The sequence below is a fragment of the Typopeltis vanoorti genome, chromosome 15 (assembly GCF_054136105.1).
Source record: "Typopeltis vanoorti isolate ZY-2024b chromosome 15, IOZ_Tvanoo_1.0, whole genome shotgun sequence".
In the NCBI taxonomy this organism is placed as follows: Eukaryota; Metazoa; Arthropoda; class Arachnida; order Uropygi; family Thelyphonidae; genus Typopeltis; species Typopeltis vanoorti.
Window position 1 is genome coordinate 32292971 of NC_143563.1, and position 27239 is coordinate 32320209.

General features: G+C 36.4%; 1 protein-coding gene across 2 annotated transcripts in view; it reads left to right on the forward strand.

The window, feature by feature from the left end:
* LOC150098576 (ubiquitin carboxyl-terminal hydrolase MINDY-1-like) overlaps positions 1-27239 on the forward strand; it is a 137826-nt gene that overhangs the window by 34400 nt on the left and 76187 nt on the right. For both annotated transcript variants that reach the window (XM_090404718.1, XM_090404719.1), the window contains exon 4: positions 10631-10737. In XM_090404718.1, coding sequence (XP_090260844.1) covers positions 10631-10737 — 107 coding nt within the window. The remainder of the gene's footprint in view (positions 1-10630; positions 10738-27239) is intronic.

A 27239-nucleotide genomic window follows, 5' to 3' on the forward strand; every position in this document is an offset into this window, starting at 1 on the left:
AAGGCTGCAAGTTGCATCTGTCAAATTTGGGCATTTGTTGTCGCTAAATGGCTGGAGGTGTCGCTTAATTTGTAAGTTTTGGAACGTCCAACATTCGGAAATTAGGTAGGGGCAGTGGACGTTGATAGAATTTTCATCGCATTTTATGGCAATAGTTTCGGATATTCTAAGCATTGTTTCATTGCCTTGTTTGTCTATGATTGTGGCTTTGTCGATTTTGGGAGATGCCCTTGAACTAAAACACATCCCCCAAATCGACAAAGCCATAATCATAGACAAACAAGAGACAACGAAACAATGTTTAGAATATCCAAAACTATTGCCATAAAATGCAATGAAAATTCTATCAACGTCCACCGCCCCTGCCTAATTTCCGAATGTTGGACGTTCTAAAACTTACAAATTAAGCTACGCCTCCGGCCATTTAGTGACAACAAATGCCCAAATTTGGCAGATGCAACTTGCAGCCTTGACATAGCCTTACAGTCATTCCCACAACATTCCGACGATGGTCAGACGATGACCGAAACAGTCCACACCCCGTTAACCCTTGTCCCAGTTTCCACATAAGGTTACCCTTCCCCTTTGTTTCCCCCCTCTTCCCCCACAACAAAATGATATATATATTTATATATATATTATTAATAGTAACCTGGGTTTCCTAACTTATTTCTCGCGTCTAAAGCACACCCCCATGTTCTTTACCTCTTCCCCCCCGTCTATAAACAACCTTCAGCAGGAACTTGGATTTAGAAGGCATCATTAAACCATAAACAAGGTATGTACAAGATTTTTCCACATTTTTTATTCTGCCATAATTGCCTTCTATACTCGCCCATAATGCCCTAAAATATATATACCCCTTTTTTGAGTTATGTCCAATGTATTAATATAAGGGACACTCCTAAACAAAAACAGGCTATAATAGCCATTAATTATATTAATAGTGTTTAAGAGGAGTAACATGGGAATTTCCAAGAAAGTATACTTGATTTACTTAGAGGCTGTCAGAATCAAATTTTCACGTTATGGCAAATAGTTGAGAAGTCGTGGGAATATAACAAAGATCTGTATTTAAGTTTTGTAGATCTGGAAAAGGCATATGACAGGGTGCTAAGAGAGAAGCTGTTCAAAAGTGCTACAGTTGTATGGTGTCAATGGAGTATTATAACATCATCTGCATAGAGTAAGAGCTGAGATTAACATCTCCAATTTTGATATCAGGTTTAATACCACTTTCCTTCATAATGTGATCCATATAGATGATGAATAACAGAGGGGATGATGTACATCCTTGTCTGACACCAGTTTTAACATTAAACCACCTTCCAGTACTTCCTTCATTTCTAGCTGCTGACTTTCCAATCAAATAAAGACTAAGTATTGCTTGATATAATGCTCCATTGACACCATACAACTGTAGCACTTTGAACAGCTTCTCTCTCTTGGCACCCTGTCATATGCCTTTTCCAGATCTACAAAACTTAAATACAGATCTTTGTTATATTCCCATGATTTCTCATCTATTTGTCATGTGAAAATTTGATTCTGACAGCCTCACTTTGGCCTGAATCCGCCTTGTTCTTCGCCAGGTTTCCCTTCCACAATCCTTCTCAACTGTTTCTCAAGTATACTTGAATAAATCTTGCCAGGAACACTCATTAGAGAAATAGCTCTGTAATTCTCGCATTGTTTTATTTTCCTTTTTTTATATATATGGGTACTATGAGTGCTCTACTCCAATCATCTGGAATTCATCCCTCTTCCCAGGTCTTCTGAACTATGCAGCGCAACCACTGTAAGAGTTTTATACCTCCATACTTGAGCATTTCTGGTCGAATATCATCTACTCCTACTGCCTTTCCACATTTCAGGCTTTTGATGGCTTTTTCTCTTCAACAAATATGGATATATATATTCCTGATTGCATGTCTGTTGAGTGTTTTTTACTGCTGTGCTGTCCTCACTGCTTGTTTCATTTAGCATTTTTTCAGTTAATTACTCCATACATCAAGGATATCTTTTTCACCAGTTTTCATGTCACCTTTATCATCTCTAATTCCTTTTACAGCACTCTTTTCTCCATTTCTGAGCTTTTTCAACAGTCTCAAGAATATTTTGCTAACTTCTTGATATTTATTTTTTATGTTCTTATCCAAGTCTTCCCATCACTTTTGTTTAGCTAGTTTTACACAGTGTTTAGCTTTCTTACATTTGTCTCTGTAATTTCTAAGAGCACAAGCTGACTTATTTGTCTGGAACTTTTGATATACTTTCTTCTTTTCCTTCACTACCTCTTTAACTGTCCACCATGGGGTTCTGATTTTTCTATCCTTGCAGAGAACCTCACCACATGTCTCTCTCTGTCTGAATCAGTCAATGTTTTCTTCTGGGCTTGCCACTGAATCTCTTTCTGTTTATTTTAATAAATCTCTTGCATAGAAACATGTAGTCTCAATATTGTAAATTAAATGAAGATAGTTTAACATTAATAAGTATAAACAGTTAATACATTTTAAGACTAAGATATGAAGTTAGATATAATAATATTAATACATAAAAATTAAAATATTTGAATAATATACAAATAATTATAAGATAAAATATGTACTATATATTAATATAGAACATATGTTTAATGTGATTGGTGGGTTAGTTTGTTTAGCATGATGTTTTACATATTGCATTACTCTTAACTTATCTATGCATAAGTTTGGTATTGTATTGAGCTGCATTTTAATTGAAGCTGATGCTTCAATTAAAATTTATTGTCTCTGTTATATGTAGATGATATTTAGATGTTACTTGATTGTTACCATTTGTCTCCTTGCTGAAAAGTGTAACATTAATATCCTTTTCAAAATACCTTAAAATACATGGTCAAAATACCAGGTATTTTAAGGTATTTATTTAAAAAGTAAATGCTTTATATACAAATAGTCTTTTAACGTTAACAGTGCTAATGCCTTTTATTCCCTGTAGTAAATAGATAAGGCTATTTTAGCCCTAAATTTTGGAGACTGAGTTGGCAGCTCAATATCTGCCAGTAGCCAATCAGAGATAGCTGGCCTAAGAGTACTTGGTCCCTGACTACCACAGTATATTATTGTCTGAAATAGTGTAGCTTCTACAGTTGAATTTTCTTAATACTCCAGGACAAAAAAAAAAAAAAATCTGCATGCCATGCCAGGGATTGACTGACTTGGTAACTGGAAGAAGGAATGAGTAGAAAAGATTCCTCTAGTTGGTGACTAGTTTGAACTTGGAATGTTTTTTTTGGGGGGGCTGTCTAGCACTATAGCACTTTCTCTGGGTTTATCAAAAGTTTTTTTTAAAAGGCTATTGTATAATAGCCTTTTTGATTGAGGTGATTGTGGAAATAATTCAAAATGGTACAAAGAGTTGGTGCCTTATCATGATGCGCTCTAGGAGTTAAAAGGAAGAAATTCAGTTATTTTAGAGGTGGACTTATGAAAATGACTGTTTTCCAGTCATACTTATTATTAGAAGAATGTTTCATAACTGATGTTGACCCTAAAATAGATTTGTAGTAATATCTATGCAGCCCTAGTCTTCTACCATTTAATTCTTTATTGGGATATTTGGTGTAATGATGATACCAGATGTAGGTTTTATGTTCAGAGTAGATGTTAGCAGATCTACCTATCTATAGTAGCCAAGTTCTGGAGTACATCAGGGCTGGTTTTGTATTGTCACTCATACTCTTCTTATTATTCATCAGTGACGTTCCTTTCATAATTTCTGATGATATAACTCTCCATTCCTCTTCTTCATTTGAGAAACCTTGTGCTCAAATAATTCAAGCTTCAATCTTCCAGAACCAGTGTCTCAAGCACTGATCTTCTCATCATTTTCAAGTGGTGTGAAAATAATCTAGTGAATTTGAATGCTGTTAAAACACCTATCTTATTACTGGGAAGAAAAACTATTTCACTCCCTCTTGATAATGTTGCAATTTTCAGTCAGGATCATTTTTCTTTCTTGGGCTAACTTTCATGAACATGTAGCTTATCTCATCATACATCCATGGCCTTCTTAACATCCGAAGAACTTGGTAATCTTTTTGGAATTTTCCATAAGAATTCTTGATTGATTGTACACGTAAGGACAGTTCTCTGATGGCTCTTTCTCACACACTCCCTCCAGTCATGTTCTCATAAGGGACTCTGAACTGAGTGTTCTGTTGATGTTTTTGAATGGGAAAAATTGGCAAAAAAAAGTGTCATAGATTAATTGATTTCTGCAGAGAGACTAATGTAGTTCAAGCAAATGGTTCTAACCCAATTTGTTGAGTCTTTGATAACATTATGTTGCCAAGATGGGTGGTTAATGTAACAAGTGATGTGTGCGCCTTCCAGTGTGAGTAGGTTTTCTTTAATAAACAGAAAAGGATAAGGATTCATTGGGTAGTTGTCAAGGAAGGACAGATAATTTTTCAGTGGTGAAAGGGATCCTCAGATGTTGGCTATTGAGATGTGATAAAAACATTTCCAACTGCCTACTTTACCAAAAATCTGGGAGACTATTATTGTGAGATCTTCAGCAAGATTCCATTGCTGTACCATAGCAGAAATCAGTTAGGACTGTAGGATCCTTTCATTCAGCATGTTCGTGTTCCCTGTTAGTGTGTTTGCACTTATGTGCTTAGTGTATTTCTTTGTGTCAGTGAAGATGCCTGGTAACCAATGAGAAATATTAGCATAGTAATTTATGAGCTAAATAAATCTGGTTAGTAATTATTATTAGTAGTAATAATTTACTAGATCTCCTTTCTTCATTAAATATCAATATGAGTGATAATCAAATTCCAATATCCATATCACATTAGTGAACTTACATGGAAGTAATCCAGCATATTTGCTTTGGTTAGTGTAAACTTCGATGAGTAAGATTATTGAACAGACTTGCATCCCTCAAACACTGTTGTGACTCGAGCATTACTATTACTTACATTAAAATCAAACCCCAGTTTAATTTTCCAAAAAGCTTTCTGTATTTATTGTCATACGAGCTTCACTTTTTTTACAGGATCAAATTGATGACGTGCACTGTATTGGCACAAACAGCTCTATTCAAGCACTACAGGACAAACTGTGCAACACGCTGAATGTCAAGCTATGGACAATTCTTTCGAATGTCTCCAACATTTCACTGCAAAAAAATTTTATGAAGCTAAGGCTAGCTATATCTAAAAATTCAGCAATCTAACCAAGAAAAAAAAATACAAAACTCACATTTGTCTCCAGAATAGATTGTGATTAACCTCTTGCTAATTCAATTTAAGAAAGTAGCTATCAATACTTTTAATCATAATGAGCTATTTTGACTCATTATGACTAAATACTACTAGTCATAATGAGCTCCAAGTACCCAGTCTTCGAATAATGGCAAGAATAGAACTGGGCATCTACAGCCTCCTATCCCATATCAGCAATAATATTCAGCTTGACATACCAACATTTTCAAATTGGCAAAACCTCTGAAAAAGAATTATCCCATGTGGAACTCAGTACACCTAAAAAGCTATGCCAGAACCAGAATATCATCATCACTAATTGGATAAGTGTAACACTTCAATAGTACATGATTGCCCTGCATATGATTGAAAAAAATGTTCACCTTACTCAGAGATCGACTTACTTATCATTTAATTTATGCCAACTCCCCCCCCTCCCTCCCACACACACACAAAAATGGCACTCTAAAAATTATTTGACAAAGTTATATGCTGGCTTACTGAAGTTATCCGAAAGCTTAGAACCTTATAGTGGACATTCTCTTTGACATTGTGAGTGGCTGGCTTATTTAGCACTCGTGTAAAATTGGTGATTTTTATCTGTTTTTTTTTTTTTTATTTATTTATTTATTTTGTGTGTTTTTCTTAGAAAATTAGCATTTTATAGTATATTAGTGCAGAATTTTGTGCTTTTATAGTATTTGGTGCTTTCATAATATATTTTTGAGATATTGCAATATTAGTGTTGTAAAGTGGCACCAAAAATGCACAGGAAATGGAATTCTAAAAAGAACAGTGAAGTTGAGAATAGGAAGGTTACGTTTCAACCTCATGAAGACAAATTAGAGAATGATGAAAATGAATTAACCTCCAAACTTAAAATAGATTATTAGACAGATGATACTGGAATTACAGAAAGTCTAGAGGCATTCAAAGATAGGAAGAATAACAGAATTAAGGAGCAAAATTAGAAACAACAAAGTGTGGAATCAGGTCAAGTATTGCATAACGAAAATCAGAATTTTTTTTTTTTTAATAATTAACTTTACTAGTTTATTTAGTATGGTGACATTCGGTGTTGAGGCTTAAGTGTTGTGAGGACATCATGTTGGAGGTTTAATGGAATATTTTTTTCAGCACTGGGAAAGGATTAAAACTAATTTTAATGCTTTAAACATTTCATCTCTATCACTGAGACATCTTCAGGGATTACAAATAATGTTTGTAACAACACAATCAAATACAATACAATACTAAGTGAAACACATGGGTGACTCTAAAGTCCTGACTAGGTGGTGGACCATTAAAATTAGTTTTAATCCTTTCCCATTGCTGAAAAAATATTCCATTAAATCCCCAACATTGAGGTATGGTGACACTCATTTAAATATGCCATTAATGATCAGATTATTACTTCAAGTTTTCCTGGAGCAGAAATTAAAAACAAACTAAATGCAGTTGAAAAACAAAAGAAAAAGAGGTGGCAACAATTCTAGTAGGTACACATGATTTAACTGGTGATAAGCTCAGTATAAGAGAGGATATGAAAGGATTGTTGAAAGAAGCAAGATTGAAGAGTGAGAAAGTGAAAATCAAAAGTATATTACCTAGATATGATAAAATGAATTAAGAAGGGCTATGATGGTAAATGATTCGATGTGTAGGCTGTGTGGAAGGAATGGATGAGAGTTTTTGGATGTGTGAAATAAGTTTGAAGGAAGAATGGATTTGCATAAGAGAGACAGCCTACACTTGAATGCATCTGGTATCAAGAGTATTGAGAAATTAATTAATTGGTATGAAACCTAACACAGAGAGACAGGAAAGCTAGATTGAGATTTGAAAAATGGTGAGAATCTATATGTAAGAGTGACAGTGTTATGTAACTGTTAATAATAGGAACGTGCATTACCATGGAAATGATTGAGGAAAGAATGATTTGGTGTTCTTTCAGCTCAGACTATCGTGTGTGTATGTGCACATGCACAAAGATGTTTGTATGAATAAGGCACTAGATAAGAAATGAGATCTGCAAGTTGTTCAACTATGTCATGCAGATAACTTATGTACATGAATACATTAGAAATAAAGAGATAGGATTTATTGCCTTGGTGAATACATTGGGACTTCAAATTGTAGGCAGCGAGACCTTGCTATCAGAGGCATATACTAACTGGTACCGAGTGTAAAGAGTACTATTTTTAGGAAAGATAGTCAGGATATGATAGAAAAAAAAAGGTGTGCTGCTAATGATATTGAATGATTTGAGTCCAGTTAGTTGAGACCTATAACTTCAATACTTTTCATATAATTTTTCAGTAACAGTTTTTCATATTCATATGGAGTTTGATAAAGCCATCTAGTGTGAGATGGAGTCTAACAAATCAAACACATTGTGGATCTGTTGCTAGTGGCAAAGAAATGCAGTACCAAATAAAGACGATGAGTACAAAATGAGTAATCATAAAGGGGGACTTTAATTATCTAAACATTGATTGGGTAGCAATGAAACTACATGTGAAGAATGAATCCAAATTTACCGAGCTGTTGTGAGACAACTCCCTCAAGCAATATGTGACAAAGTAGGAAAATCATGACCAACTGAGGAGTATGCTGGGTTCTGTCCCATGGTATCAGTTCGATGGGAAGGATATTGGATAAAGGAGAAAAAGACATAATTAAAAACTTAAAAATTTTTACAGATTATAGGCCTGATAAATAGAACACTCAATCCAAATATTGTACAAAAAGAAACATGCTTGAAAATATATAACACTCCAGCAGTGCCCACATTATTATATGGCAGCGAAATTTGAGCAATAAACACAAGATGAACAAAGAATAAAAATAAGTGAAATGAGATTCAAGAACTGCAAAATATGCATTATTAGACCAAAAAAGGAATAAATATTTTAAAAGAACTAAAATCAGTAGAAGAAAAACTAAACAATTACAAACAAAATTGGATAGAATACTTAAACCGAATGGCCAACACCCGATATCCTAAACAAAGAATAAAATATAGACCAACTAGAAAGAGAAGGCTGAGTAGACCTCAGAAGAGAATATTGGATTGATAATGAACAACAAACCAAGATGGTCTGTATCCATAATTAGCATTATGATGATGATGATGATGGATATTAGTAGTGCTTGGAAACATTTAAAAAATACTAAGTGATGCAATAACAGGATATCTGCCTAGCATTTGAAAAACATGTTGGCTAGGGGTGAAATGGACGTATAATCTTATTAAGCAAAAGATTCTTAACCCTGCTGAGGTCACAGCTGATCTGATAGATACAAACAAATTGTTTAATATACATATTCTTATACATATCCAGTGTATAGCTTGGAGGTCATGAATAGCTGTGCATGCATATATTACGAGTGATATTCCACACTGTTTATGCGGTCAGTTTTGGTTTAACACATTATGTAAAGGTGTGTTATATTTCATAGTAAATTGTATCTGAGAGATACCGTGACCTCCGATGTCAGTATAGTATTGGTTTAGTTGTTTTTTTTTTTATTTACCATTGAAAATGGCTGGAAAAATATATCGATTGGATAATCCATCAGATGTTGAAGAGATTCAGTGATTTTGTTACTCAAGTCCGATGATGAGAATGATAGAGTCGACTGCGAAAGTGATATTTGATAGTAAATGTATCTGAGAGATACTGCTAACTCTGATGTCAGTATAGTATTGGTTTAGTTGTTGGTTTTTTCTTTGTTCAATAATTTCTAGATTGTAACTGAAAATAAATAAACCATCACGTATTATATTTGCAGTGTTTTTTTAAAAAGTTTTATTGCATTTTAGCACATACTAGTAATGAATGTATCTCTCAGATACATGCGACCTACACTGCAATTTTTCCGACCACGACCTTCGCAGGGTTAAGAAAAAGATTTGGAAGGAATACTGTGTACATAAGGATGATGTCAGTTATGAAACTTATAAGAGGCAGGCCAGAAGAGTTACAACTTTGTATGACACGTTAAGTCTGAGTATGAAAAGAAACTGGCTCTTCAAGCCAAAAGACAGTCCACAAGAATTGTATCGTTATGCCACAAGTAAAAGAAAGAATAATTCTAATGAATTCAGATGGTATGTAAGTGAGAAATGCAGAAGAGCTCGTTCAACTGATGAATGCCTGTTTTGCTAAAACCTCACATCCTGGTGTTGAGAAATGCCTCTTCGAGGAGCTACTGGCATTGTTGGAGGACATCTCATTAGCAACATGTCGGTGCATATGCTCCATGCATAGATGGACTGTTAGGAAATATCTTGATTGTGTCTGGCTATTAGATAAGTAGAGGTGGGCAGTTGAATGACCACCCTGATTTCTCAGTATCCACTGGATTTCTCTGTATGCAGATAGTTGAAGGTTAGTTTTTATGCTACACTGGTGTCTAATGAACAGGCTCTGCATCAACAGATTGTGGAAAGTTGTATGAATGCAAAGTATTCTAACACTTCTTAACATGTGCAGCAATCACTCAGCTGATGCTGTGCAGCATATATTGCTGCTCACTGAACTCATAGCATATTATTTATTTTATTTATTTATTTTTTGAAAAAGGATAGGTCATTATACACTTTTTTTAATGCATATTCTTTATTAAAGCACCATCTATATATTATTATATTAGCAACAGTTTAGGTAATTTTTATATTAAACTGATCCTCATTGCTTGTCATTTATGGAATTTGTGTACTAAAATATATTTTTTTTGGTTTCATTTAAAATGGATACCCTCTATTAGGGTTTAGATATGCTGTATGGAATTTTAAAGTAGAATTGCAATAGAAGAATTCTTCAAGAACTGTTAGTCTTAAAAACTTATAAAGAGCTAATCGAATCAAGGACTTGAGCAAATCTTGTAATCTGTTATCCTGGTTATAAATATATTGAGAATTTTTATAATAGTTATTGATGGTTAAAATTCTGCATTTCCTATCTTCAAAATAGTCAGTAGTAATAACTGAAAATCTTGTATTTATATGTAATTTTTTATCATTAAATAGGAAACGTTTATATAATTTACATTATCATCATCATTTTCCTGATATGTATCCTCAAGGGGTGTTCAGGAATTTAATTTACACAACTGTTAATTTTTGTTATTACATGCAGCATAAAATTCTAACTTGGATTTTATGTTTTATTTATTTTTTTTAAGTTTATTCTTATATAAAGCCCTTCTTAAATTTCTATAAAATAGCATGCACTTATTCACTAATCTTTACAAATGTCTTGCTAAATGTCATAATTGACATTAACATTTGAAATAATTTCATGAGTGCATGCCAAATTTTTAAATGTCTTGTTTATCAGTATAATTTATTTATTTTTTAATTTGCAGAATGTTCCAGAGAGCACACAGTTGAATTATGAGCAGAATGTTCATGATGCAATGACAATTTTGCCAAAACTACAAACTGGGTTAGATGTAAATGTAAAATTTACAGGGTGAGTATTTCTGTTTTTTAATGCTTTTGTGTATATTGTGATTAGAAATTCAGATTACACTATATTCTTGATAATACTTGAATGTATTTTTTATCTCCACTTTGAACACTGCATGCTTTTTTTTTTTTTTTAAATAATTGTGAAGTCATAATTTTAATTGTTCTGTTCATTGAACAGTCACACACTTTCAGCTAATAACAGAAAAATATGTTCCTATAGTTCATTCCAGAGAAGACCACAAACAAGTTGGAAGGATAACATAAAAGAACTTACCAACTTGAACTTAAAATTGTTAAAAAAAAAAAGGATAAGAGGCCGAGTAGGATGGAGCCTTTGTTCACAAAAGATCGCCAAGATTCGAAAATGACTGGATGGCATAACAAGTTCATTCCAGTTTTGGTTACTGATTTACAACTGAAAATGGCTCCACCTTTTTTCCTGTGGTTATATGTAACCATCTACAATTAAGTCTACCTGGTGAAAGTTGTTCTATAGTAAATGAAATTTGGTTGAAGTTATTTATGATCTGAGTTACCAAGGGTGAAGAAATGACATTTACCATTTACTTAGAAGTTTGTGTTAGTAGGGTGGTGAGGATTATGTGGTATTCTACCACAGATAATTGTTTTAGTGGACTATCTGTGGTAGGCCACTGCAAATGACAACTTGGCATTCTTATAAGCATGATCAATAGAAATAGAGAAGAGAAGCTAGTTTGCATTGTGAAAATTGTACTCCATAAATTGTACTGGTTGGATATTTAGATCCAGAAAATCAAGTTTTAGGGGTAGGTCAGAAAAATTAGAGAGAGAGCAAATGATTATACAATAAAGTTTGTAAGACAACTTTGAGCCAGAACAGGTTAAACTTTATGTCGAGCCCATACACGAGAGGTTGGTTGATCAACCTATAGTTCTCTCTCTCAGATCTCATGTCTCAGGACTTGTGACCATCCTGCTGATGCTTTGCCATTTCTTCCTCCCCTGTGCATTTCTTATTGCTTGTTCTAGCTTATATCCGGTGATTCTTGATATTTGGTCAATCCATCTGTTGAGGGAAGGGGGGTGGATTCCCTCTTTTTCTTTTTCCACACGGTTTACCCTGGATGATTATTTTTTTCTAAGCAGTAACCTACCCTTGATTTGAACAACTGTATATTATATTCCTTGGGAAACACAACAGGGGAAGACTATTCCACAATACAGCAGTAGGAGGGATGAAGGAAGAGGAAAAGAAACTTTTTCTATTTGTTTCAAGGTGCATTGTTGTAAAATCGTGTGTATGCTGCACCATTGTAATATATATGATATTTATTTTCTTTAGGTTTTGACTCTATACCTTGTTCGAAATATATACTTACTTGTTTATTTCAACTCACTTAACTTATTATACTTAACAGTCGTGACTCCATCGTTCTTAATCCTTTGCTTGATTTAGTCTACTACAGTTAATCCTTTCTCTCAATTAGAGCCCCCCTTTTTTTCAATGTCGTAACTATGCTAAATCACGTGCGCAAAATTCTAAAACATAGAAATTGCCTCTGTCTGCAGTCAATCCCTTTGTCTAAACAGTAAGCGTTTTTCTATATTGATTTCTGAAAAATTAATTTTTTTATTACGACTGCGCCATCAGAAATCGTAGATAAGACTTAAATATCCTTCCATAAAAGAAAAACACTTAGCAAAGCACAGAAATAGCTCTTACACTTGTCACTATGTCAAGCAATGCAATACTCTATTCTTCAGTCGTGGCTACTTATCTCCCTCGGTCACACAGGTTGGGTCTTTTTTATGAGAAGTGCATTGGTATATAGTAATCAAGCAAGTTATTTGACAAACACAATTTATTCATGCTAATTAGAGTACAATAAAGTTAACATTAAGTACACAATCTTTTTCACGACTGTAAACTTCTCAGCAATATTAACTTAGATCTTAATTTATCCAATCTAGTTCAACAATCCTCCTTTAAGTAAACAGGCTGAGGTAATATTTGTGCCTATACTTAAGTCATACAACATAACAGACCTACACATGCTATTTCACAGGCAAGCTTAGACAATAAATAACATTACGCACATTAACTTTCACCTTGTAACAACATTATCTTATTTCACACAACTAAGCAAGTTATTCCTCAATGGTTAGCTAATTGCCTTCAGTGAAGTAATACTAACAAAAAAACAGCTAGAGCAATCTCTGCTACAATTTTTGCCTCTAGTTAAATCACATATAATAGACCTTACTTGGTATTTAATCATCTAGTTCACATCAGTAGACCCTTGAGATCGTTATCATCTTCTTCCTTCTGATATTGCTTACACGCACAAGCACCATTTTCCGATATCGACGAGGGCACTTCTACAGGCAGAGGTCATCAGGAACCTTGGCGGCTGGCAATCTGGAACTTGCTTTCTACACTGCATAAACGACCCATCTAGCATCTTTGGGCATCTGTTGGATGGAAATGGTGTAATATTTACATCATCATCATCATCATCAAATTCCTGCCATGTACCCTCAAGGGGTGTACAGGATATGATAGTACTACATGAAAAAAAAAAAATTTACATCATTATTAATTTCCTATCTACAATTTTCCTCCAAATCAGTCTGTTACTTGTTAAGACTGCAACATTATCAGATCTTATATTTCTATTGTCTAAAGCGCTTTGTACCGTATCAATCCACCTATATCTTTGTCTTTCTCTGGGTCGTTTTGCTGCCAACCTGGCAGAGAACACTTGTTTTGCAAATCTTTCCTCACCCATTCTGTTTAAGGGACCATACCACCTGAGATTAGCTCTGCTAAACATTCCTGGATGCTGACAATGTCAAGTTCTTTCCTAATATCCTCGTTTTTAATATGATATTGCCATTGAAGCCATCTGTTCACGCCTATAATCTTTCTCAGGACTCTCATATCTGTGGTCTCTAGTCTTTGGTCAAGTGTTTTACTTCTGACCCAGCTCTCAAATCCATAAATTAAAACTGGTTTGAACACTGTCTTGTATACAGCTAATTTAGTGTTCCGACTAATTTCTCTCTTATTCCATATGAATTTATTCAATTGACTTCCCACCATACCAGCTTTGCTGATTCTGTTGTCTATTTCTATATTCAATTTACCATCTTCAGTAAAAATTGTGCCTAAATAGCTGAAACGTTTTACTTGTTCCACAGGTTCTCCATTCACAACACAGTTGACATTTTCAATGATTCTGCCTATTTTCATTGTCTTTGTCTTTTTATTGCTGACCTTCATACCATATCTATTACAACAGCTATTCAATTTAGTCAGAGAATCTTGCAGACTTATAGCAGATTTATTTAGAAGTATAACATCATCCGCATAAAGCAAAGAACTGACATTCACATCTCCAATTTTGATATCATGTTTAATACCACTTTCCTTCATAATGTGGTCCATATAGATAATGAATAACAGAGGGGATAATGTACATTCTTGTCTCACACCAGATTTAACATTAAACCATCTTCCTGTACTTCCTTCAATTCTAACTGCTGACTTACAACTCAAATAAAGACTAAGTATTGCTTGATATAATGCCCCATTGACACCATATAACTGCAGCGTATTGAATAGCTTCTCTCTTGGCACCTTGTCATATGCCTTTTCCAAATCGACAAAACTTAAATACAGATCTTTGTTATATTCCCATGCTTTCTCGACTATTTGTCTTAAAGTGAAGATCTGATCCTGACAGCCTCTATTTGGCCTGAATCCAGCTTGTTCTTCACCAAGCTTTTCTTCCACAATTCCTCTCAACCGTTTCTCAAATATACAGGGTGTTCGGGATAAATTTGACAGTTTTGTAAGGAAAAAGAAAATCTTCTTTGTATCTATTAAATTTAATGAATTGACAAAAAAACATTACAGGCAGAGTTAATTACAATACTATCAACAAGATTTACTCAAAATAACCACCATTAGCATCGATCACAGCTTCAATTCTGCTTTGGAACCTCGAACAAGCTGATGCTACAGTCTCCCTGGGAAGGGCTGCAAAAAATGTTTTAATTTTATCCATTAACTGGGCTTTTGTATTACTGGAAGTGCGATTGGTGTCTTTTTCAACTGCGCCCCATACAAAATAATCCATGGGGTTAAGGTCTGGGGAGTTTGGAGGCCAAACATTTGGACTGGTGAAGTCGTAGAAATTTTCAGACAACCATTTTTGACTTTTCCCAGAGGTGTGGCAAGGGGCCGAATCCTGCTGCCATACATACGGCCTACCATTGCCTACCCTTGTTATCCAGGGCTTGACTACAGTTAGCAACTCCACGAACAAAGCCCGAATTCCAATGCCAGAGTTCTTCAACACCTGTTCCTGCAGATTTGCGAGGAATTCTGCTGTACGAACGCAATCAGATCGTCTGCTAGGGATCTTTCTTCTTGCTACATCCTCGTAGTCACCATTGCAAGTCTCTAGTTCATGCCTGATTGTTTTTACTGTATTCAGGGAGCATTGGGCAGCAGTCGTAATATCCTTATTTTGATGGCGGGCACGAATCATCATGATACAAGTTATTCTCTTCCATGATTCAGGTGGGTTCCAGCTATCCATCCTTTCTGACATCTTGTATGTGAATGAAGAAGGGTCCAAACTTTTAAATGAAGAGAAGTGTGTGTTAATACATGTAACTTACGGAAAAATATAATTAATTATAAATATGTCAAATTTATCCCGAACACCCTGTACTTGCATAGATCTTTCCAGGAACACTTAGTAGGGAAATATCTCTGTAATTCTCACATTCAGTTTTATTTCCGTTTTTATATATGGGTACTATGAGAGCTCTACTCCAATCATCGGGAATTCGTCCCTCTGTCCAGGCTTTCTGAACCATGCAGTGCAGCCACTGTAAGACTATTATACCACCATACATCAGCATTTCTGGTCGAATATCATCTACTCCTGCTGCCTTTCCACATTTCAAGCCTTTGATGGCTTTTTGTACTTCAAGTATGGATATGTATTCCTGACTGCATGTCTGGTCAGTGTTTTTTTACTGTGCTATATCATCACTGCTTGTTTCATTTAGCAGTTTTTCAAAGTAATTACTCCATACTTCAAGGATATCTTTTTCTCCCGTTTTCATGTCACCTTTATCATCTCTAACTCCTTTTACAGCACTCTTTCCTCCATTCTTAAGCTTCTTCAACAACCTCCAGAATATGTTGCCACCTTCTTGATATTTATTTTCTATATTCTTGCCAAAGTCCTCCCATGACTTTTGTTTAGCTAGTTTTACACAGTGTTTAGCTTTCTTGCATTTGTCTCTATATTCTCTAAGAGCACAAGCTGACTTATTTGACAGGAACTTTTGATATGCTTTCTTCTTTTCCTTCACTGCCTCTTTAACTTCCTGTGTCCAGCAGGAAGTTCTGATTTTTTTATCCTTACAGACAACCTCACCACATGCCTCTCTGGCAGAATCAATCAATGTTTTCTTCAGAGTTTGCCACTGAATCTCCAAGGTTTGATTCCTGTTCTCAAACTCTTTCATTTTTTCTTCAATAATTTTTGTGTATTTTAGTCTACAGTTCACATCTGAAAGCTGCTCAACTTTTATTCGCTTTAAAACTTTCTTACATGTTATCCTTTTCAATATGAAATTCAATTTTATCCTGCTCAAGACTAAATAGTGATCACTTCCAATTTCAAATCCTCTGTACACTCTGGTGTCCTGCACCAGGGAGAAAACATCACTATCAACAATAACATAGTCAATGAGACTTTTCTTATTCCTTGTCTCTTCTCTCCATGTGAATTTGTGCACATTTTTATGTTGGAACATGGTGTTAGTAATAACCAGTCCATGTTCTGAGCAGAAATCCAACAGATATTTGCCATTATTATTAGCTTTGCTCTTTTCTCCAAATTTTTCCAAAATATTTTTGTGTCTCACAATCATTTCCTACTCTGCTATTTAGATCCCCAACAAGGACCAACTTTTCATTTTTCATTGTGTCAGTTGCTTTTTCTAAAGCCTCAAAAAATTCCTCCACTTCTACCTTAGTAGAACCTTCTGTGGGGCCATAGGCACAAATAAGTCTCATTGTCCAGTTCCCTATTCTCATATTTGCCCACGTTACTCTACTTGAGACTGACTGCCATTCAGGAAGATTAGCCTCGTATTTTGTGTTGAATACTATGGCTACTCCTTCTTTTCCTTGATTGTCATTGCTTGAATATAACATTTTGTATTTATTGCTGAGAAAGATCTCACGAGTTTTGGTCTTTTTTGTTTCAGTCACCCCTATTATGTCGATCTGGTACTTATCTAATTCCTCAGCTCGCCCCATTTCTTTGCCATTCAGGCTTCTTACGTTGATAGTACCGATCTTTAACTCTGGTGATGTTGAGTTGGGGTTTGTTTTCAGATTTGTTCCAGTAGCTGACTTTTCGCTGTTCGCCCTGGTTCCCTGGCGAAAACAACGGGGGCCTTGTTTAACCGGGCGACACCCCAGCCGGCATGAAATTTTGTCATGTTGTACCATCATTTTTTATTTTGTTTTAACCAATAAGCATACAATTTGGTCGGCTAAATCCCAAATTGCCAGCCCATCCTCGTCCGTTCAGGATCCAAGTAGATACCCAACAGGGTGCACCACGAGAAGGTGAGGATTGGACATTAGGTCAGAAGCCCTGGTCGGTTCTCCGCATTCCTTTAAAGGCTATGTGGAGGTCTCCTCTCAGTTATACAGCTTTGACCCTTAAGCACCTGTAATATTTACTGTGTGTCTATTTATTCTATCTATCTTACTTACTTAGTATCACTTCTTGCCCCCTCCCCCTTTTCTTCCTGCTAGATAGACCTCGTTTTTAAGATCTATCTGGCGTGGAACTCTCTGAGCAATCGTACAATTAAGAAATTGTACAATTGCTCAAATTGTACAATCAATTAAGAAATTTATTTTAATTTTTCAACTGCGCCACTTAATTGATCTAATTTATGTTAACAGTCAGGGCGAGAAGAAGACAAATTGTAATCGTACATTCTACACAAATAACCAAAAATTGCAAGTCGTGGTTTGCTGTTATAATTTACTCCTGCAGGTTCGTTAATTATTTTCAGAATAGTGCATTGGCTTGGGAATTAGAATCAGGCAATTGTAATAACAAACCATATTTATTTTGACTTCAAAGACATGATACAAAGTATAGAAAGAATGATTAAATACAAAATTAAACAAAATGCACCATATATCACACATTAACTCACTATCTGAACATCATAGATTATAACACTTTTACTGCCAAAATTACTCAATCTTACTTATCACAGAATATCCTCTTTGGGACAAATATAACTCATAAACATATAGAATTGTCATAAGAATGTTATTACATTTAATTCTCTTTCATTACATTTACTTCTTAATTAAGGCTAATTCAGATATTGTATCAAGCATCTCGAGAATCAGATAACATTAACTAGACACATTCTTCAAAGAAACAAGACATTCAATTCACATATAGCCACCAGTTAACAATTAGGCTCTTTCTTTCTATTTACAATTTCTAAACACAATCATATCACATACTGCAAAACAAAATGAGGGCTTACTTGTTTACAATTTCCCGAGAGGAAAGTTTGATTCCTTAATGATACACGTGGACACTTTTATGAGGTCAAATCCTCGGTAGTCTTCCTTCGAATTATGCACTGGAGTTCTGCCGTGGCTACCTGCAGCCTAGAGTGAGTGGGCGGCAAAAGTACATCAGGCATCAGTGGCGGGAAAGACAACCCTCCTTCAACTCCAGAAGGGGCCCTCGTAGGTACTGCGCTAAAGTCCAGGAAAGGTGGTTAGCCACAGGTCGAAAAAAGCTCTGAACCACATGCTGTATTGCCCTTTTATTCAAATCACAGTTCTTTGTTCTCAATTCGGAACATTCCAGGATTAGCCACGAGCAATGAATGAACCTAACGTCATCGCAGGCCGTTTGACCTTACGATCGTTTTGGCGCTCATCGCTAATCCGACTTATGTCTTTTTATTTTCTTAGTAACATTCCTTTAGTGCAGGTGCACTTTTAGCAGCATATACATCTTTACAATTCTTTTATTATTGCAATTACATAGTACATTCTTATATTTTATTATTCTAGACAAAAATTTAATTGTTAAATAATTAGTGAAAATCTGTTAAACAAAACTTATTTCTCGCGATATTTTACAACAGGGTCCCTTGACCTAGAATCGGCAGGACATACTTGAACGGAAACAGAAACTGGGTGGAAACGAATTTATCCATCGAAACGACCAGGGACGACCTTAGTGCTCTTCTAGCTAACTCGACTCACCTTCTCCGAAACGAATCCTCTTCATGACGACTGGCCTTCCTCGAAAAAACTTCCTGTGTTCGTCTCCCCCCTTTTATGCTGCTCAATCGACCTTGGTTCTTGCTACTTTTTTATTCCCCTGGGTATTCATAGTGGTCTTTCCCCCACCTTTTAGGTCGCTGCATTAAGGCTGGAAACCCCGTTTAGTTAGGTCTTATTCTTAATCCCGTGTGGGATTTTTTTTGTCTTAACAATCTATTGTTACAATTTATTCAGACATTTTTTTTTCTTTGTCCTTTGTTATTGTACATTAAGTCATTAGTTAAATATTAGCCAAAATTACAAGTATGTTAAATTAATTTGAATTCCTAAGTAAAATCGGTATAGAAAGAATCTAATTTAAAAATTCTGTCTATACAAGATTTTACATAGGCTTACTCTCCCAAAATAAATTTTTTTAATTCAACTTGTCTGCATATAATTTAATTCAACTTGTCTGCAAAACTAGTCAGAATTTTATCCAGAAAATTCTGACTAGTTTTGTCTGGGCCTTAAATTGTACCTTGACTGAACAAAACTTCTAGTTCCACCACCTGTCTCATTTCCTTCCCCACTTTTTCCCTTCAGTGGATTTTCTGTTTCTGTCATCTAGGATACTATGATCCCTGAACCTACTGTATTTTGTACTTTGTTCTTCTAGTGGTAGGTTGTTCCCTCCCTTCATGTTGTTGTATCCATCGCAATAATTCCTCCTTCGGTGTGCAGCATACTTTACTCCATCAGTTTACTGCCAGGTGTTCCTCCTGTTCTGATATCCACAACCATCCATTCTGAGGGAACTCCTCTTCCCCACCACATTCTTTCCAAGGAATCTCCCAGACAAACCATCCGGTCCGATCTGCCCTTGTACAGCTTTAATCAATCAGAGTGTAATGTCAGGGTCTTCCCCTGATCCCCTTTGTCCCTTATTTTAAAGTTTACCGGGATAATTTTTCTAAAATCTCGTACAGTTCTGCAGCACTCCTACCTAACTTCCCTCCCTTCTTTTTGATTGACTTTTGTTCGAGGAGAACTAGATTCCCTGGTTTCAAATCTTTGTACTTTCTCAGTCTATTTGCATATGCTCTTGCTTGTTGAGAGCTAATTTTACTGGATTCAGCAATCATCTCATGAGCTACTCTATTTTCCTCAATCATATTATTCAAATACTTATCTGTCAGGAAATCCAGTACTGACCTGAGAATTCCTAAAATCACAGTGGCACAAGGGTTCAAATCTATACAAGATGACAGCAGGTACCTCTTTGATCACTGAGTGAAGGACGTTCTAAATGCGAACAGAGTATGAGGTAAATAAGCATCCCAGTTAGAAATCTGACTGTTTGCTAATTTTGAGAGGGTATGCTTTAGCATCCTGTTTAGTCTCTCGCACATCCCGTTTCCCTGGGGGTGATAAGGGGTGGTGAACAATATTTTTAACAGCTTGCACAGCTGCAGCATGATCTCAGCTGTAAAGTTAGAACCTTGATCCAATAGGAGTGTCTGAGACGTCCCATACCTAGATATTACTAACTTAAAAAGTTTGTTGGCTACAGTTTTGGCTGTTTGATCCCTCATTGCAGTGGCCTCGGGGAACCTAGAGAATATATCTATGATCACAATAATATATTTATTTCCTTTCGATGTAGTGGGAAGGGTGCCAATAATATCCATGGCTACTGCCTGAAAAGGACAGGTTGGAATTGGAAATGGCTGCAGCGTTGCCTTTCCCCCAATGTTAGACTTCTGTTGACACAAGTGACAGGAGGACACATAAGAGGCATCATCATCTCTTATTCCCTTCCAGATATATCTGCCACTTACTCTCTTCTATGTTCTATCAAATTTGCAGTTATGATACTTTGTGAAGTACCCAAAGTATCATAACTGCAGGGACCAGGATTTTGTCCTTCCATCTTCCTACAGTGTCTTATTTGGACAACAGAAGACTAACATTGGGGGAAAGGCATTTCCAATTCCAACCCGTCCTTTTCAGGCAGTAGCCATGCGACTTCTTGTTAGTACCACTCCCAACCGACTTGTCGCCTAGCCTGCTGCTGGGGTGGGGGATATATTTTTGGCTGTAGTAGTGTATGTTCCCGAGGCTGGATTGCCTGCTTGCGTGATGAAAAATGCCAGATAAACTGGCGGAAAAAACCCTACTGCCCATGCTCAAGACCGGCTAACTTGGCTATGGCTGAGGAAGATCCTCAAATTCCTCACGTCTTCGACGAGAATCGAACCTGGGACACTCCTTCCCCAGTCATATGGTTGCGAAGCGCAAAGTCACTAGGCTAACCACAGAATTAAGGAAAGAATACTCCTCTGAAAGTGTTTCACCTCTCTGTACTTTCTGATACACCTCCCTCCAAATGGGGTCCATTTTCTGTGCCCTCAATGATAAGGGGGGGGGTTTCCCAGATTTGGAGATGAGGGTCTTCCTATTTTCCTCTACACTTTCTATTTTATTTATAGAGGTAGTACCTTCCTCTCCTGAAAGGATAGACAAATGTGGTTTTCCCAGATTTGGAGATGAGGGTCTTCCTATTTTCCTCTACACTTTCTATTTTATTTATAGAGGTAGTACCTTCCTCTCCTGAAAGGAGAGGAAGGTACTACCTCTATCGTGGTCGGAGTCTAAAGATCTAGACAAATAATCAGCAACCACATTTGTTTTCCCAAGGATATATTTAATTTAACATTGAACTCCTGTAGTTCTAGAGTCCATCGAATTATCCTCTGGTTCTTATCTCTCATAGATGACAGAAAAGACAGCGGTTTATGATCCGATCGTAGGATGATGTGCTGTCCCAGCAACAGATACTTGAACTTCCTAAGAGAAAATACTGTGGCTAGTGCCTCCTTCTCAATTACCGAGTAGTTTAGTTCAGAGGATGAAAGCTTCCTACTAATGAACGCTATTGGTCTGAAATCTTCCCCATCCTTCTGTTCTAGTACTGAGCCAATGGTGTCATGAGAAGCATCAGCCGAAAGGTAGAATGTCTTTCCAAACCTAGGGTATGCAAGAACAGGTGACCTAGTCAGGGCAAGGTTTAGGGAGTCATGTGCACACTGCTGTTCTTCCCCCAATGTAAACTTAACCCCCTTTCTTCATGAGCTTAATTATGGGCTCCATTAACTTGGAACATTCAGGAATGAACCTTCTATAGAAGTTAACCATTCCTAAATATCTGTGAATCTGTCTCACAGTTGTTGGGACCCTGGCCTTTAGAATGGTAGTGACGTTAGATAGAGTGGGGACTATCCCAGCCTCACTGACAACGTGTTCTAAGGACTCGACTTCCCTTAAGAAAAATTGGCATTTAAAGCACTTTAAAGAGAGTCTTGCCTTATCTAACCTATTCAGGACACAATAGATTTTTCTTTGTGCCTTCTCAAGTCCGAGGAGCAAATCAATAGGTCATTCTGGAAGCATATGACTCCCTTCCCCAACACGTCTGATATGATCGAGTTCATTAGAGATTGGAAGCTCATGGCTGAGTTTCTCGCTCCTTGAGGGAGTCTACAGAGTTGATACTTTTGCCATCTTGTAGTGAAGGCAAAGTATTTTCTGTCTTCCTTCCTAAGGGGAATTTGAAAGTAGCCTGAGTTCAGATCCTGCTTCAAGAAATACTTTGCTCCCTTTAGACCTATCAACAGCTCTTCAATTTTACATAAGGAAAGTCAATAGGTTTGGTGACCTTGTTCACCTCCCTCAGATCTAATACAAACCTTAAACTACCATTGGGTTTTTCCACCAATATGAAAGGACTGTTCCATTGAGAGTTCAATTTCTCAATGATGCCTACCCTTTCATGGTCCTGTAATAGTTTCTGCAGCTTCTCCATGTGTTTGATGGGGGTCTGATACTGCTTTACATAGACCAGGGAAGTAGAAGTAATTTGGACTGCATGCTTGACCTTGTCAGTGCAGGACAACGAGGTGATTTCTTCGGTGAATACCTTTGGAAAATGCTGAAATATTAAGGAGAGGAACTCCTCTATTTCGTTCCTTTCCTCTGCTGAATTTGTCAGACTGGTGGCATTGCATAACAATGTTTCTTTCCAGTTATAGGGTCCCTTGTTCAATTTCCAGCACTTCACTCATCTCCTCTTCTTCCCCAACTCTGAAACTGGGTCGGTATTCTATCCCACATTGCACATAAACTGGTATCTCTCCAAGAAATCGAGACTCAGTATAATTTGATCGCTAGTATCTGCAGTCTTGGGAACGACATTTCCTGTAAGTCTATCACAGTTCATGTGATAGACTTACAGGAAAACACAGCATGGAGAGCTTTATATTTACTTTCATTGACATGAGGAGCTCGGTCTTAGCAATCCCTGTTATTTTGACAGGCCTTGCTAATTCAATGATGTTACTCGTACTTATACTAACTTTAGAAATAGTGACTTAGGAATGATGGAAAGTGGGCTCCTGTATCAAGCAAAACTTCACATGGGACATCATCATTCAAACACTGCAGAATTGTTAGGGAAAATATCTGCCGAAGCTACACTTTGTATCTTATAGGTTTTGGGCACTGTTGACTGGGTTTGATTGTCTGATGCCTCAGGGAGTGCACTAAGGATCGTGGGGGATTTGCCTTGAACTTAACCTATCATTAGCTCCTCTGTTGTTTCGATTTCTAATGCTCAGACCAGTTCTTCTCTCTTAATTCCTTATTAGGATGGCCATCGGATTTGCTCCTTGCCTTAAGCTTCATTGACATGTCCACCACTCTGCTCAACTTTTCGAGCATATGCTCCTGATGAGCTTGTACCTTTGATTTTATTAGTTGGGTTAATTGTTTATGATCCAGAGATCCCTCATACTCTCTCTTTGGGCTCTGAAACTTACTTCCAGATCCGGAGCAATTGGAATCCCTTTTGCATTTCGTGGGTAGGGAATTTTGATTGACAATTTCCTCTCCATTTCGTGTGCTATTCTTAGGGGGACTGATTTTCTCCATGAAGCACATTTGTCTTAAGGAGGAGGAGTGATAAATCTCCTCTGGCTTTCTCTCCTTTTCTTTTGCCAATCTATAGCAATCTTCCAGATTTTTGGTCTGTCTCTTGTACATTACCTCTTTTAATTCGTTGCATATTCCAGACCTAAATTGTTGGAAGGCTAACCACTCAAGGTGAGATTTGTCCTCCTCGTTGTTGGAAGTCAGTCCATCTTCCAACCTTCCTCAGTTCCTCAACGCAGCTAAAAAAAGGCTAAGACTCGTAATTTTCCTCGCCAGAGAATTGCAAAATGATAAGTTGAGGATTTATGGTTCTAAAGAACTCAACATTATCTATAGTTGCACTATTACTTGTAATTTCACCTTCCATTTAACTCTCAAAATTTTAAATTTCTCGAAGAGAATTTTTCTATTTTAGAACTGCCTGATTCAATACCAAAACTTTCTCACTTTATGTCACAATTTGTGATTGATTAAATACGTGAATTAAATCCTGTCGGTTGTGCAATTGTAATATCGTGTGCTGCGCCATTGTATTATATATATGATACTTATTTTCAAGTTTTGATTCTATGCTTTGTTCGAAATATATACTTATTTATCTTTTTTTTTTTCAACTCACTTAACTTATTATACTTAATGGTTGTGACTCGTTGCTTAATTTAGTGTACTACAGTTATTCCTTTCTCTCAATTAGACCCCCCCTTTTCTCAATGTTGTAACTATGCTAAAACACGTGCACGAAATTCTAAAACATAGGAATTGCCTCTGGCTAGAGTCAATCTCTTTGTCTAAACAGTAAGCATTTTCTATATTGATTTCTGAAAAAAATCATTTTTTTATTTTGACTGCTCCATCAGAAATTGCAGATAAGACTTAAATATCCTTCCATTAAAAAAAAACACTTAGCAAAGCACGGAAATATCTCTTGCACTTGTCACTATATCAAGCAATGCAATACTCTTCTTCAGTCATGGCTACTTATTTCCCTCGGTCACACAGGTTCAGTCTTTTTTTTTTATGAGAAGTGCATTGGTATATAGGAATCAGACAAGTTATTTGACAAACAAAGCAATTTGTTTATGCTAATTAGAGTACAATAAAGTTAACACTAAGCACACAATCTTTTTCACGACTGTAAACTTCTCAGCAATATTAACTTAGATCTTTATTCCAATCTAGTTCAACAATTCTCCTTTAAGTAAACAGGCTGAGGTAATATTTGTGCCTATACTTAAGTCATACAACATAACAGACCTACACATACTATTTCACAGGCAAGCTTAGACAATAAATAACATTACGCACATTAACTTTCACCTTGTAACAACGCTATCTTATTTCACACAACTAAGCAAATTATTCCTCAATGGTTAGCTAATTGCCTTCAGTGAAGTAATACTAACAAAAAAACAGCTAGAGCAATCTCTGCTACAATTTCTGCCTCTAGTTAAATCACATATAATAGACCTTACTTGGTATTTAGTCATCTAGTCCACATCAGTAGACCCTTGAGATCGTTATCATCTTCTTCCTTCTGATATTGCTTACACACACAGGCAGGCACCGTTTTCCTATATCGATGAGGGCACTTCCACAGGCGGAGATCATCTGGAACCTTGGTGGCTCAAATTCCAGACCTTACTTTCTACACTGCATAAACGACCCATCTAGCATCTGTTGGCTGGAACGGGGTCCCTTGGCCTAGAATCAGCAGGACATACTCAAACCGGAACAGAAACTGAGCGAAAATGAACTTGTCCTGCGCGACCTTAGCATTCCTCTAGCTAACTCAACTCACCTTCTCTGAAACGAATCCTCTTCATGACGACTGACCTTCCTCGAAAAAACTTCCTGTGCTTTTCTTCCCTGCTCTTTTGATGTCTCCCCCCTTTTATGCTGCTCAATCGACCTTGGTTCTTGCTACTTTTGTTATTCCCCTGGGTATTCATAGAGGTCTTTTTCCCCCACCTTTTTTGGTCGCTGCATTAAGACAGGAAACCCCGTTCATTCTTGACCTTCGTGTGTGCCATGGCCTTAGGTGTTATTTTTAATCCTGTCCTGGATATTTTTTTTGTCTTAACAATCTATTGTTACAGTTCATTCAGACATTTTTTTCTCTGTCCTTTGTTGTTGTACAGCAAGTCATTAGTTAAATATTAACCAAAATTACAAGTAGGTTAAATTATGAATTCCTAAGTAAAATCGGTATAAAAAGAATCTAATTAAAAAAATTCTGTCTATACAAGATTTTACACTAGTTTTCTGCTTTTTGCTCTTTTGAACTTTGTTGTGGAAGCAACGATTATTTTTTGCATCTGTTTTGTGTTTCAGCATAAGCTCTAAAGGAGGATGGAGTTCTTGATTTGAGCCAGTTACATTATGTTTTGAGTTTTCATTTATACAGCCTTGGCACATCATTTGGAAAAACCAGGGTTTAGTTAGGGAATTGCAGTTCAGAGTAGTGTGGGGAATGTGTGTTTCCAAGCTGGTCAGAATTACTTTGGTGATAAGTTAAGTGCATATGTTTGGGTTGGAAGGATAGAAACAATAGTCCAGCGATAGGAATATGGCATAGAGGTTGCAGAGGCTCTCCCACTTGGCACTGTTATAATGCCAAATTACTCTTGTATGGTAATTCTCGTAGACAGGCTTATATGTTGGTTATGCATTAATCACTTAAGGAATTGACAACATAGATATGAATATAAATTAAATTACACTTTAATAAATATTTCCGATCTTTTGGCAACGTCACATTGCCGAAATATCGGAAATATTTATTAAAGTGCAATTTAATTTATATTCATATCTACGTTGTCAATTCCTTAAGTGATTTAGTAATACTCATGTATGGGAGTGACTGTGGGGGGGGGCACTACTTTCACTGTGTATTTGGAAGGGTCATTGGTGAGGAAGAGATCTAGGGTGTTTGGGGAGTGGTTCAGGTTGTATGGTATTCTGGTTGACATCTGAACAAGTTGTGTAACGTTAGTGACAGCAAATGTTTCAACATCTCTGCCTGCAAGATTTGTACAACTGGAGGAGAAAAGTCAGCTGGTGTTGTGGACATTAAAATCTCCTTGGAGGATAATTTTGCTGTTGGGGAAAATGGGACTGGAGAAAATCAGTTTTTAAGCAGAGAAAATTAAAGAGCTTGAGTGGTTGGGGGAGCAATAGAGACA